This window comes from Lepus europaeus, chromosome 4 (assembly GCF_033115175.1).
Source record: "Lepus europaeus isolate LE1 chromosome 4, mLepTim1.pri, whole genome shotgun sequence".
In the NCBI taxonomy this organism is placed as follows: Eukaryota; Metazoa; Chordata; class Mammalia; order Lagomorpha; family Leporidae; genus Lepus; species Lepus europaeus.
The window spans coordinates 140,323,816-140,338,343 of record NC_084830.1 but is presented as its reverse complement, the minus strand read 5'-3'; the positions used below and the strand labels follow the sequence as shown (position 1 = coordinate 140,338,343).

Genomic DNA, 14,528 nt, shown 5'->3' with positions numbered 1-14,528 from the left:
GAGGACAGACTTACCTCCTGGGGGACTGGCGAGCAGTGGCTATAGTATTTATTTATTTATTTGAAAGGTGAGGGCGGGGGAGACAGAGAGAGAGAGAGAGAGAGAGAGAGAGAGAGAGAGAGAGAGAGACAAGGCTGAAGCCAGGAGTTTCTTCTGGGTCTCCCACATGGATTGCAGGGGTCCAGGTACTTAGGTCATCTTCTGCTGCTCTCCCAGGCCATTAGCAGGGAGCTGGACTGGGAGCGGAGCAGCCAGGACACAAATCAGCACCCATATGGGATACCAGGATTGCAGGCAGCAGCTAATCTGCTGTGCCACAGTCCCAACAGCTGTTCTTTTTAAATGTTTATTTATTTATTTTATCTACTTGAAAGGCAAAGTGAGCAAGAGGGAGACTGAGAAAGAGAGATATTCTGTTCACTGGTTTCACTCTCTGAATCCCCTGAGCACCTCAGGCTGGGAGGAGCCGGGAACTCCATCTGGGTCCCCCACATGGATGGCAGGAGCCCACCATCACTTACCTGTTGCCTCCCAGGATGCATTAGCAGGAAGCTGAATTGAAAGTAGAATAGCAAGACTCAAACCTGTACACTGATATGGGATGCCAACATCCTAAGCCAAGGCTTAACCAGTTGTGCCACAGTACCTGTCTCTATTAGCTGCTCCTTCTGAGTCACCAGGCTTACATGTGGACCTACAGAAATGATACTAATCCCCACCCGCCACAACTCTGAGATGGGGCCCACTGTTACTCCGAATTTATACTTGGGCTAATTGTGGCTCATCAAGACATCAGGCAGACACAGGTACAAAGTATTGGAGCCAGGATTGAACCTGGGGCTTTTAGACTGCATAGCCTGACCCCAAGGTGGGGCTGAGGGGTGGAGGAAGGTCATGTTGGTGAGGCCCTTGATTTTGTGCTGGGGACAAGATGGTATAGACAGCTGGGGAACAGGGGGACTGTTCCCCCTTGGCTCCCTTGGCTCTGTCACCCTTAGGTGAGCCAGTTCCTTCTGGAAAATGTGAGTCTGGTGTGAAACATTTCTCCAAACAGATGCTGGACTTATAAGTGCACATTGAGCTTGTGTGATAAAAATGGGTGGGAGGGAGCGATCGAGTCCAGCCCTGGGGCAAACGATGGAACCTGTAGCCATGATGTGGCAGTTGAGCCACTGTGGACAGTGTTGCTGCAGCTGCTCTGCCTGACAGTGATGGTGTGAAGTATGGCAGAGTGACTGGCTCTCACCCCCAGGGGAAGTCCCGTCTCTTCACACAGACCCTTAACCCTTATCCTTTTGCAAGCTCTCTCATCTGAGGATGTTTATTCAGTTGTCCTTGCTCTTTTGAGTGGCGCCTTTCCCAGGATGCAGCTGTATGCCACTCGTGGCCAACCCCTGCTCCTTGGTCCCCAAGCCTCCCACTGGAAATGAGGGGCAGGTGTTTGGTGCAGTGGTCAAGACGCCACTTGGCACACCTCAGATTCCTTTCCAAGTGCCTGGGTTTGAGTCCTGGCTCTTCCTCCAATTCCAGATGCTTGCTAATGTACATCCTGGGAGGGTAGCTGAGACCTTGCCACCCATGTAGGGAGACCTGAATGGAGTTCCTGGCTCCTGGCTTCAGCCTGGCCCTGCCCCAGCTTTTGCTGGCATTTGGGGAATGAACCAGCAGATGGGACTTCTCACTTTTTTTTTTTTTTTGACAGGCAGAGTTAGACAGTGAGAGAGAGAGAGAGAGAGAGAGAGAGAGAGGTCTTCCTTTTTCCATTGGTTCACCCTCCAAGTGGCTGCTACAGCCAGTGCATTGCGGCCAGCGCGCTGCTCCGATCCGAAGCCAGGTGCTTCTCCTGGTCTCCCATGCGGGTGCAGGGCCCAAGGACCTGGGCCATCCTCCACTGCCCTCCCGAGCCACAGCAGAGAGCTGGACTGGAAGAGGAACAACCGGGACAGAACTGGTGCCCCAACCGGGACTAGAACCCGAGGTGCCAGCGCCACAGGCGGAGGATTACCCTAGTGAGCTGCAGCGCTGGCCACCTCTCACTCTTGCTTTCACTCTGTGTTTCTCCCATTCAAATCCAAGTTTTTAGGGGCTAGTGCTGTGGCACAGTGGGTTAAAGCTCTGGCCTAAAGTGCCGACATCCTATATGGGCGTCGGTTCTAGTCCTGGCTGCTTCTCTTCCGATCCAGCTCTCTGCTGTGGCCTGGGAAAGCAGTAGAAGATGGCTCAAGTCCTTGGGCCCCTGCACACACGTGGGAGACCCAGAAGAAGCTCCTGGCTCCTAACTTCAGATGGGATCAGCTCCAGCTGTTGCAGCCATTTGGGGAGTGAACCAACGGATGGAAGACCTCTCTCTGTGTCTCCCCCTGTCTCTGTAATTCTGTATTTCAAATAAATAAATAAAAATAAATCTTAAAGAAAAATCCAAATTTTTTTTTTTTTTAATTTTTGACAGGCAGAGTGGACAGTGAGAGACAGAGACAGAGAGAAAGGTCTTCCTTTTGCCGTTGGTTCACCCTCCAATGGCCGCCGCGGTAGCGCACTGCGGCCGGCGCACCGCGCTTTTCCGATGGCAGGAGCCAGGTGTTTATCCTGGTCTCCCATGGGGTGCAGGGCCCAAGGGCTTGGGCCATCCTCCACTGCACTCCCTGGCCACAGCAGAGAGCTGGCCTGGAAGAGGGGCAACCGGGACAGGATCGGTGCCCTGACCGGGACTAGAACCCGGTGTGCCGGCGCCGCTAGGTGGAGGATTAGCCTATTGAGCCGCGGCGCCGGCCGAAAAATCCAAATTTTTTAAACATTTGAAAAAGGGCAGATCAGGTTGGGTGTGCTGTCCCACTTTACAGCTTCAGCCCAACTGATGGGCTTTGTGCACACTGCAGTGATACCCATCACCCCCGTGCCCTGTACAGGGATGAGCACCGGTGTAGGAAGCATCCATTTGCAAGCCAGTGTGGACATCAGAGCTAATAAATGCCAAGCTCTTGTAGCTGTTGGGTCCCACAGCAAAAAGATGACACACTCAAGCTGAGTAATTGGAGGCATATTTTTAAAAGAGACTATTGGGAAAGCACAGGGTATAAGCAAACCACAAGTGAGAGTGAATGTTCAGGGTGGGTAGGGTGGGGAGCCAATACTGCTGCTAGAGCAAGGAGGGGAAGAGGTTCTAGAACCTAGAGATGGACAAGGTCATCTAGAGGTCTCCCGGCAGGAGAGCCCCCAATGACCTTGATATTGCAGGGAGGGAGCTGGACAAATAAACATCCCCACCTCACATCCACCTTCCCTCCCTTCTGCTGGGGCTCCCCATTGACCGAACATGACCAGAAGCCAAAGGGCGAGGGAGCCTGTTGGTGCCATCCAGGCAGGTCAGTGTCCCCAGGTAGAAGAGGTAGAGAAGGGACAAGCATCAGGCTGGAGGGTCCAGTGGAAGACACTGGGCATGTCTCTAAAGTTTGCATGGTATTCAGCATTCACAAAACACTTCCACACACTCCTAGTCCTCACACCACAACGCTGTGTGGTAGGATGGTGATGAGGATCCCATTTCACAGACGAGAAGCTGAAGCTCAGAGAGGTGAGGTGGCCCAAGGACACAGATAGGACCCACGTTGAGATGTCACATCCAGAGCCTTGCTCTGCCAGGCCGCCTGTGGGAGAACATGGCTCCGCGGGACATTCAGCTGCTGAAGCAAGCCCCCACCAGAGTCTTGGGATCACTGGAGGCTCTGGCAAGGCGAGCCTGGTCTCAGAAGACATCAGTGCGCAGTGGGAGAGGCTGCTCCATGCCACTGATGAGGAGCTGGGGCTCTTGGGACAGTGTGCAGGAGGAACCAGGGACTGCCGGGGACCCCATGTGGCCCACCATGACCTCCTCCCTTTTCTCCTGCCGCAGGTGCCGGAGAACCTCCTGTGACAGGGAGAAGCTGCTTCCCTCGGCAGGTTCTGGAATGGGAGTGAGGCAGGAGAGCTGGAGTGAGGATCTTACACATCCCCTACTAGAACACACCCAGAAAGATTACTGAGACCATCAGTCCTCCCCTTACCTCTTCCCAGCCACCCGCCAGCCACTGGAGCTATAGTTTTAGCCCAGAGCTAGAAGTGGTTTTAGAGATAATAGAATTCCACACTCTTGCTTTTAGGGAGGATGCCCAGAGAGGGGCAGAGCCCTCACACAGCAAGGGCATGGCAGAACCCAGGCTGCAGACCCAGTCCCTTGTGTGCCCTACAGGCTTGCCTGGCCTTCTCCAGTTCCCTCTTGCATCCTGGATACAGTAAAGGGTCCCTATAACCCATCTCTTCAACCCTCCCTGGCCCAGGCGTACAGCTGAAGACCTCAGAAAGCAATCTAGTGTCCCAGAGTGAGTGGAGGGACTTGTCCAGGGTAGGAGAACGGGATGGCCCTGGACACCATGCTGCCATGGCCCCTTCTGGCCCTCTAGGAGGCCCTGGCACCCTTCTACCTTCCATCCAGGCTGGCGAGCCCTCACCCTGGTAGACAATGAGGCGGCAGTTGTTCTGAAACTCCGGGGCCTCTGCCAGGATGTCCTCGAGTGTCCGGCAGAAGAGTTTGGCCTGCTCCAGCCGATCCTCACGGCTAAAGCCAGCCCGGCCATCCTGTGACATGGCAAACAAGGTCTGCAGAGGGGTGGCGTACTCCAGGACACAGGCAGCTGCCTGGAGAAGGTGAGAGGATGACCGGTTTGAGCCAGAAGCCAGACAGACTGACTCGGGCTGAGACACCCACTCCCTCCTTCTGCAGGGTAGAGCCCTGGAGGTGGCTACCTGATGGGGTCTATGCAGTCTGATCTGCCTTGGCCTCTGATCCCTGACTCCTGAAACCAGGACCAGGCCTGAGCTAAATTCACCTGCTACAGCTCCTTCTCCTAAGCCCAGGGTGAGGCCCTCAGAGCTAGGCTGTCGACAGCCCTAGCTGGAGATCGAGTAGGGGGCTGGGCTCTGGGGTTCATCTCAGGACTGGGTTCCCCTGCACCCATATGAAGTCCTTCAGAAGTTCTCACAGCCATCCTCTAGGGCAGCTTTATGGTCAAGAGCATGATATACTCCAGTTGAACTTGTCCACTTTCTCACTGTGTCTCTAAGCCTCAGTTTCCTCCTCTGTAAAGTAGGATCGAACAGTCCCTCCCTCGTGGGGTGGTGGTGCAGATGGCATAGGGTGGTCAGGTGTCTCATGCAGAATAGCTTCTGGCATGCAGTGTGTGCTCAATAAATGCTACTTATCATTAACTGAACCTTGCCCAGCCCTGGGACCAGCTGGGGAAACTGAGGCTCAAAGAAGGGCAATGAATTTTCCTCAGTGCTTGGCCAGGGCCCAAGACTCTGAGGAGCCTGACCCTTCCCCAGGGGCCCCCACTCCCCTGCATGCTCACCGGCTGCCCATTCTCTAGAATCTCATAGACGCTGTTGCTATAAGCCCGACCCTTGATGCCAGCACGGTCAGTGTTCTGCTGGGGCAGCATATGCAGGAAACGAATGTTGGGGTCGGCCATGCTCAGGTCATCAGGCACCCCGCAGTCCAATGGGAAGAGGATGTACAGGCGCCGGCTACCCATGCCTGATAGTGTGTTGTTGTGGAGCTGATTGTAAGCGTGGATCCGGGCCTGGAGCCCTGGGGCAGGAAAGCTCAAGAAGTCATTCCCACCAACTCTGTCTCCCACCAAATTCCGGCCCAAGACACAGGTCCTTGGTGCTCTCAGTACATGGGTACAAGAAAGCTGGGTCCAGCCACTCATTGTGCAAGAGGCCATGAGGGGCAGAGCATTCAGGAACCCTCCCCACTTTCCTGTCACTTCCCTCCTTCCCCCATCACTTCTCTTTTCTCCAGATTCTGTGTCAGCCCCATGCCTTCCTATTATAGCTTTCAGAGGCCTGAGATGCAGGCAATATCCCCAGCATTCCCAGGGGCAGAGAGGCCAGAACCTAGCACAAGTCCAGTGATTGGATCTGGGAGAGGAACAGCCTTGGCCTACAAATCAGAAGCATGAGACACATGGGCCCCACAGTAGTCAAAAGCTGAGGCTCTGGGCAGACCTGGCCTCAACTCTTGTCTCTACTCACTAAGTCAAGTGATGATGGACAAGTCTCTTGGAACCATAGTAGGGATGATGAATATCCCTTTCTCATAGGGTGTGAGATGGAAGAGAACATATACAATTTTGGGAGTGATCCAGTGGACGGGAGCTCTGCTTCTGCCTCTCAAAGAAAGTAGATTAGTAATTCAATAAGAGAAAATGCACAGTAAGGGGCACCTGGCCTGTGGTATGGATTAGAAGAATTCACTGGGGACCTTGGGCACGTCCCTTAAAGGCTCTAGGCTGCATCTCCCTCACTGTAAATCATGCACCACAATAACATCCTCCATGCCTACAGGAATGTGCTGGGGACCAAAAGATTCAATAGACAGGAATGCTTTGAAAAGTATAGAGAGTTCTGGAAATAAAGGAGGCTGTGAGCCTGTCTGTCTTGTGGGTCTGGAAAGGGGGGGGCGTGGAGGAAGACCCACCTGGCAGGACCAGCCGCAGATACCCAATGTAGAATGACCATGCCAGCCCATGGGCCACGTTGAAGTTCTTTTTTTCACAGATTGTAGAGACCTCAGCGGGGGTCAGGCTCTGTGGACAGTAGGATGGTGTTGGGAGCCTCCAGCAATGACACCAGAGCCCTCCTCCTCCAAGAAGGTTTCCCAACCTGCTGCTGATTCGTTCCCTCCTCTGTCATCACTGAACCCACTGCCCAGTACGTCAAAGGCTCCCCTCCAAGACTCCAACCTTTAAACTAGTGCCATTCCCGGGAGCTCAGAGAGAGACCCAGCCTCCACTCGGCCAAACCTTCCGCCTCCCACTGTGTCCTACCTGTAGGCCCAGGAGGATGTTCAGTGCCTGGGAGAGGCCCAGGAGGGCAAGCATCCATGAGAGGGGCAGGCCTGCCGCGTTCGGGAGGGAGGAGTAGAAATAGCAGGACAGCAGCATCAGGGCCCCATGGCGGATGGGGCAGCCCAGGCAGGACCGCATAGCCTTCCAATAGCTGCTCTGGTACCTGCAGGGGACAGCCCGGTCCCAGATCCCAGCCCAGCTCAGCCAGGGAGGTTTGGGGAGAGACAGGAGCAGACCCTGGGGTGATACCTGTTGGGTACCCCATCACCCCGGGCACTGATGGGAGTCACCTGGAGTGGATGTGGCACAGCTCCTCCATCAGACAGCAGGCCCCTTTCAACAGCAGTCCCAGCTGTAGGGAGGCCAGGTGGAGCACCAGGCACCGCAGAGTGTGCTCTGGGGGCTCCCCCAGCCCCCACAGGGACACCAGACAGACGCCCAGTAGAACCAAGGCTGCCTTCTCGGCCCCATGACCCCTGGGTCGTGGGATAGCTGGATGCAGGCTCGACTGGGGCATCTGTGGGCACCAAGAAATCCATGGCCATGACCTCCTCACTCTCTGGTCCTTCTGAGACCCAGGCCCTGGCCAGTCACTTCCCCCAGCTCTCTCCTCCCCTGACACCTAGCCATTCCCACAGGCTGCTCTTGGAGGCACCCCTGGGGGACAGGCTGGGCAAACACCATCCCATAGCTCTTTCCACGAGAGACCTGTTGCAAACAGAGCAGCTCCCGAACATGCACAACCCCTTGAGCCCCAGGGAAACCACACATACATGACCCCTGAGCCCCAGGGAAACCACAAGTGTGATGAAGAAAGAAGGCAATGACCAGTCCAGGCCCAGACCTGAAAGTGTCCTTGGCAGCCTGATCCATTCAAGGACCCTTGAGGCTCTGGGATCCTTTGTCCTCAGAACTCACCTGAGGAAGGACTTAGCAAAGTGAAAAGCAAGAATTCAGGGGGTAGGGGGGACAGCCTCTGGGTCTCACCTCCCAGCCTTGGAGCTCTGGCCAGCCTGCCCTTGATCCTACCTTCTGATCTCTGGACACAGGTGGCTCCTGAAGGAGGAGAGAGGAGGCTCAGGCCAGCGACCAGGGCAGCTTCTCTGAGTATAGCCTGAAAACGAAACAGCAAAATCCATTTAAGCTTTCTCTACAGCACTGTAGCCCTGGCATCTTGCCAGCAGCAGCCTTATGGGCACTGGGGAATAACCTATTTCCTGCCTTTGAGGAAAGAGGAAGAGCCCTCCCCCCAAGCCCTGGGGAGCCAGGCTTTTGTCTCAAGTGGAGATAAAGCTGGAGAAAGCCCCATTCTGTTGCCCCTGCTACCCCCAAACCTAGGACCCTCAGAAATTCTCTTACACTCAGTGGCAGCCACAGTCCTGAGCCCAGGTCACCCTCCAAACCCACAATCAAAAACACTCTACCCAGTACGGAGTAGGACTCCACACACGAGGCCCAGGGCAACACCCACAGCCCTCACAAAGCTTCCCTGTCTGATTCTTTTTATTCTGATGTCCACATACAGATCCTCTTTTGCTGAAGACTGTGAAATCAGTAGGCAGGCGGGGAAAACGAGAAAAGTTATTTCCTGGAACAACAGCATTTTTAGTGAAGGGCTGGGTAGGGGCAGAAGGCCTGTGAACAAGTAGAATCTGGGCTCCGTGCAGGAAGTGGCCACGCCCATGGTTTCTCAGAGCCAGCACAGCTGTTAACACCCAGAAAGGCAGTTGTGCGGACGGCCGTAAAAACCGTGTTTACCTTGTTCCGGATGCCGCGCCAAGTGCTGCTCTCCTTTTCACGTGTCCTCCCAGCCACCAGGCCACGTGGGTATAATTGTATCGCTGTTTTGTTTTTTTTTTTTTCCTTGAAGATTTATTTTTATTTGAAAGGCAGAGAGAAAGAGGACCAAAAAGAAATAGAAAGAGGTCTTCCATCCACTGGTTCACTTTCCAAATGGCTACAACAATCAAGGCTGTTCCAGGACACAGCCAGGAGCCTGGAACTCCATCTGGGTCTCCCATGTGGGTGGCAGGGGCCCAAATCCTTGGGCCATCTTTGGCTGCTTTCCCAGGTGCATTCCGAGGGAACTGCATTGCAAAGAGAGCAGCCAGGACCTGAACGAGCACTCCAGTGTGAGATGCCAGCATCACAAGGCAGCAACTTCACTGGCTATGCAGCAACACGGATCCCTCTATCACTGTTTTACACATGAGTAATCTGAGGTCTTGCACAAGTAAGTGAGCGGGTGGGAACTTGAAGCTTTGCCTTTGTTTTATGAGGGGGTAGATGCCAGGACAAGTTTCACACCCAGAGTTTGCTGCGGGTTGGGGAGTGTGTCTGGCTTCCGCCCCACAGGCTGATAAGCTGATTCCTGGATGGGGCAGGGAATGGAGTCAGAGTGGCATCAACAGAGCAGCACTAGTTTATTTCTATGCAGGTCAGAGGGCCCTAGGCTGGAGCCCTCCCCGCATCACAGCCCCACACTGGAAGAGACACATAAGAGGTGAGGCTTCCTGGAAGCCCTCTGGTTTTCAGAAACCATTTCAGAGGAATGGAGGGGACTCTGTATACCTTTTCTTCCCTGCAATTGGCACCCATAAATGTCTTGAAGGATATGCTTTGACTGCACCCACGTGGGAAACCCGGAAGAAGCTCCCAGCTCCTGGCTTCAGATTGGCGCAGATCAGCGCAGCTCTGGCCATTGTGGCCAACTGGGGAGTAAACCAGCATATGGAAGACCTCTCTCTCTCTCTCTCTCTCTCTCTCTCTCTGCCTCTCCTTCTCTCTGTGTAATTCTTTCAAATAAATAAATAAATAAATCTTTAAAAAAGAAAGAAAGACAGAAGGTTGCTGAAGCAGGCACTGTGGTGCAGGGGTTAAGCCGCAACTTGGGACACCCACATCCCATATTGGAGTTTTGTCTCTGCTTCTGATCCAGCTTCCTGCTGATGTGCCTGGGAAGGATCAGAAAAAGGGCAAGTCGTTAGGCTCCTGCCACCCACATGGGAGACTGGATGAAGTTCCCAGATCCTGGACCAGCCACAGCTATAGCATGAATCTATAGAGTGGGCCAGCAGGTGGAAGATCACTCTCTGTCTGCCTCTTTCAATCTGGCCTTTCAAATAAGCGACTAAATGAAAAAATATAAAATTTTAAAAAAGAAGGCTGCTGAGGAGGCGAAGTCCTCACTACCAGAGCCTTCAGATGGCAGGCCAGAAGTTCTCATGCCCCTTTTATTCACACATCCCTCGCACGTGGGCCTCAGCTTCCTGCTCCGTGTCAGGGACTGTGCGAGGCGTGGGAGAGGATTTGCTGGGAAACGTGTCAGGCCCGGTATTGTTGTCATGGCACCTATGGTTGGGCAGAGGAAATGGGCATAATGTAACTGTACAGGTAAAAAAGTTCCAGATACAGCTTCCAGCTCTGAAGGGGAACAGGTGTGCTAGGTTACAGACTTCCCTGAAAGTGCGCTGTTTAAGGCAGGTTTGCAAGGACAGGAGGGGTGGGTGGGAGTGAATGGTCACAGAGCCTTGTGAAAAGAGCAGCACACACAAAGACTCTGGGGTTAGCAGGAGCTTCCCCTATGTAGTAATAGAGCCACAACTGGCATGGCTGGAGCATGTGTACATGTTGGGGGATCTGTATTAATGTCCTAGGGCTGCTGTAACAAGCATCACACATTTGGTGGCTTAAGACAAGAGAAGTCTATTCTCTCATAGTTGTTGAGGTTGGAAGTCCACAGACAAAGTGTTAGTAGGGCCACACTTCCTCCAAAATCTCCGGAGAAGGGTCTCAGCTTGCCTCTCCCAGGTTCTGGTACTCCCAGGCGTTCCTTGGTCTGCTTCCACTGTTACACTGGGTTCTTCCCCCTGTGTGTCTCTGTCTTCATGTGGCATTTCCTCTTCTGACAAGATCACCATGGGACTGGCATTGTGGTGCAGTGTGTTAAGCTGCTGTCTGCAATGTGGGCATCCATATCAGACGGACAGTTCGAATCCTGGCTGATCTGCTCCCAATCCAGCGCTCCGCTAATGCACCTGACAAAGAAGCAGAGACGGCCCAAGTGCTTGGGCCCCTGCCACCTACACTCGAGACCCAGATGGAATTCCAGGTTCATGGCTTTGGCCTGGCCCAGCTCCAGCTGTTGCAGCCATTCTGGGAATGAACCAGTAGATGGAAGATTCTCTCTTTCTCTCTCCCTCTCTCCCTCTCCCTCTTTGTGTGTCACTCAGTCTTTCAAATACAAAAATCTTTTAAGAAAATTACTCATATGGAATTGGGACACACCATAGTGACTTCATTTTAACTCTATCAGCAAAGACCCCATCTCCAAATGAGGTCACATTTACAGGTACTGGAGGTTTGGATTTCAGCATGTATTTTGGGGGACACAATTCAATTTATAACATGGTCAGTGATGCAAGAAGGGGACTGCAGAGTGATAGGTCCCTTGTGGGCTGAGGTCAGGCCTCCAGGCCTGGGAAGTGTCATGACAGCTACATTTGTGGGATTGTCCTTAACATTCAGGCCAGCTGTACTGATAGGGAAGGGACATTGCAAGTATTCTAGACTGACTGACATCTGATTTGTCAATTGGAAGGAAGCTGAGGGCTGGGGAAGGAAATTAGGCCCGAGTACCAGGCTGTCTGTATACAGGCTGCTGCTCTCAGGCCAGTGCCTGGTAGCTGCTTCTGATATACGCAGGCAGATAGAATAAAACCTATTAGGTCTGTAAGATGGAGACCATGCCTTTCACCACGCCTCTCATTTATCTGAAAGCAGAGTTACAGAGAGAAGGAGAGAGAAAGAAAGAGACCTTCCATCCACTGGTTCACTCCCCAAATGGCCATGATGACCATGGCTGGGCCAGGCTGAAGCTAGGAGCCAGGAGCTTCTTCCAGGTCTCCCATGTGGATACAAGGGCTCAAGGACTTGGGCCATCCTCTGCTGCTTTCCCAGGCACATTAGCAGGGAGCTGAATTGGAAGTAGAGCATCCAGGACTCAAACTAGCACTCACATGGGATGCCGGTGCCACAGATGGTGGTTTATCTGCTAAGCCAGAGTGCCAGCCCGTAACAGAATGTCTTGTGAGGAACTGGGCTGCAGTCACCCAAAAGGATTACAGGAAGCCTGGTGAGTTCTGTGAGGGAAGCCAGGAATTCCCAAGGTCTGAGCCACTGAGGGTATTGAGGAAGTCACAAGGGCGTCTTTATGGTGGGGGAGGGTTGAGGAGGTGGCCTCCCCCCCCCCCTCCCCCCTTTGAGGAACTTGCTTCTGAGCAGACAGGAATTCTCCCATCCTCACTTCCTTATCCCAGCCCATCTTTTCTCTGGCCTGTGAGAGAGCATGTGACTGGTGCTAGTGACACCTGGTGGCCGACTGTTCTACCAGAGAGGTCTGGTAGATCATGGCTGATCCCAGGGCCTGCCACAGAGAAGGCTGTTGGCTTTGAAGGAAAAAAATTATTGCGTGCAGACTGGAAACAGGAGGAAGAGCTGTCCGGACACCCTCGAGGGGGATCAGCCAGAACTGCCTGAGGGGTGGCACATTTCATCTGCTCAGGGATGGACGGACAGAGGGGCTCCGATCTCTCCTGCCTCTCCATTTGGTGCCTGGACTGTGTTCTAGGGGCACCTGTGAAGCAGGAGAAGGGGCCGAAGTTAATCAAATCTGCTCCAACATCTGAGTGCAATCATGCTCTGGAGCTACACACAGAGACTGGCAGGCTGGGAAGGAAAGGACAGTGAGGCCAGCGAGGGCAGGAACCTGCCTAAGGTCCCACACTCGGACTGCAGCGGAGCCAGGACTCCCAGCTTCAGTTCCTTGGGTCGTAGCATTCGATCACATTAGAAACACAGGAAGGCAGAGTTGGTCTGGAGCCCAGAGGAGCAAGCCAAGCCCCTGAGTAGGCAGGTGGGGAGTATTACGTTCACCGGGCACTCTCCCCAGCATGGGCCTTCCTGCCACCTGAAGATCCAGATCAAAAACAGACACTGTGACTCCAGCGTTTGGGCTCCTGCCACCCACATGGGAGACCCAGATGAAACGCCTGGCTTTGGCCTGGCCCAGCCCTGGCCATTGCAGCCATTGCAGCCATCTGGGGAGCGAATCAGTGGATGGAAAATCTCTCTCTATAACTCAGACTTCCGAATTAAAATCTTAGGAGGCGGGATGACAAGTTACTGCTGGAGGACGAAGAGGCCGTCTCCACCTGCCGTGGATGGTACAGGTGTTCCAGCAAAGGAACAGGTGGGGCCGTGAAGCCACGGGGCAGAAAGCTAACACATGGACACAGGCTCTTCTTGGCAGGCTTGGGAACAGGTGTGGCCCTGACCCACAGCCCCGTGGTGGCAGCCTGAGGACTGGAAGGGCCCACGAGTCCCCAGCCACTCTCCCTTCCCAGGCTGCCTCATGCCAGGTTCCTCCTTCTCACCCCTGATACCAGGTCCTAGAAGCGCCGCAAGCTCAGAATACGCTCAGATACGCATTCCTTCAATACTCAGTGTTTACTGAGCCCCTTTTCTCTGCCAGGCACCCTGCTCTGTGAACAAGATGGACCTGACACTTGCGAGAAGGGAGCTTACATTCTGGTTGGGTCGGATATAGAGGAAGGAGAGGACAAAGACGCAAACCAGCAAAATCCCATTTATTCAGCGCTCTTTGAGGAGCAAGCCCAGGGCCTCAGGAGAGAACGGATGCCCTGCAGATTCAACGTGAAGGGAGCAGTGGAGGTGAGGTTTTCAGGTGAGGGGAACCCAGGTCAGGAGGGAGGAGGGCCCTGGTATTCTTGAAGAGTTTCGACCACGCAATCCTTGTTAAAATGGGTGCCACTTCGGGCAGTGGGATTCGGTGGGCACAGTGCGTGTTTAACAGCCTCCAGCGGGGAATTGATGCCGGTGAGGCTGTGATTGGCCGCCAGGGAGGCCTGGCGCACCACAGGCTGGAGGTTGTAGGGCCCGGGTCAGAGACCGCTGAGCAGGAGTTTGATCTTTCCACCAAGGGAGGTGGGTACCGAAGAGCGGCGATCCCGCCAGCAACAGTCTATAAAAATCCCTCGTGCAGCTGCAGCCCGGGGCGCAGGTGGCATGAATCAGGAGGTGTCGGGCTCGGAGAAGCAGCCACGGGCGGGCGTGGAAGGGCTGCGAGGGACACGCGGAGCCGAATCGTGCTAAGAGAAGTCGGCGGAGCGCGAGGAGGGTCGGGGTGGGGTCTCCTGTGGGATCTGAGGGGCCTCAGCGGGGCAGGCCGCCACGGCCGCGGGAGCTGCCCGAGGACACAGGCTGCAGACAGAGGAGGCGCTGCCAGGCTCTCACTGACGCTTGGACATCCGGGACCCTAGCGCCGAGGTCCCGCACTCGGGTGCGCACAGAGTGCACAGCTTGGACAGCGTCCACAGCGCAGTCCACAGCCGCGTGCCCCGCGCCGGCGGCTCCTTTCCCGGCATGCCGCCCGGCGGTGACGTCATCGCTTCGGCTGCAGAGACCGGGCTTCGCCAGAGGGCGCTGCTCCCGGCAACCGGGGCAGGGGCCGAGAGCCCGTCGGCTGCCGGCGGCCGCTGCGCCCACACCGCTGGGGCTGCAGGTCGCCGCGTGCGAGCTGGGACCCCTGGCTGCCGGCTCTGGCTCGCGGCCCCGCGCTTT

The 14,528-nt window shown here is 54.7% G+C and overlaps 1 protein-coding gene across 6 annotated transcripts in view; it reads right to left on the bottom strand.

The window, feature by feature from the left end:
• LOC133757999 (stimulator of interferon genes protein-like) overlaps window positions 1–8,495 on the bottom strand; it is a 32,989-nt gene extending 24,494 nt beyond the window's left edge. For 4 of the 6 annotated variants that reach the window (XM_062189037.1, XM_062189038.1, XM_062189039.1 and 1 more), the window contains exon 1: window positions 7,917–8,030. In XM_062189037.1, the coding sequence (XP_062045021.1) occupies window positions 7,917–8,026 (110 nt within the window). In that variant the 5' untranslated portion in view covers window positions 8,027–8,030. Of the gene's footprint in view, window positions 1–3,040; window positions 3,940–4,484; window positions 4,672–5,384; window positions 5,624–6,517; window positions 6,627–6,866; window positions 7,051–7,177; window positions 7,405–7,916; window positions 8,031–8,311 lie in introns of those variants that run through there. The other 2 variants (XM_062189035.1, XM_062189036.1) reach the window with 2 other exon arrangements.
• Window positions 8,496–14,528: the final 6,033 nt, after the last annotated feature.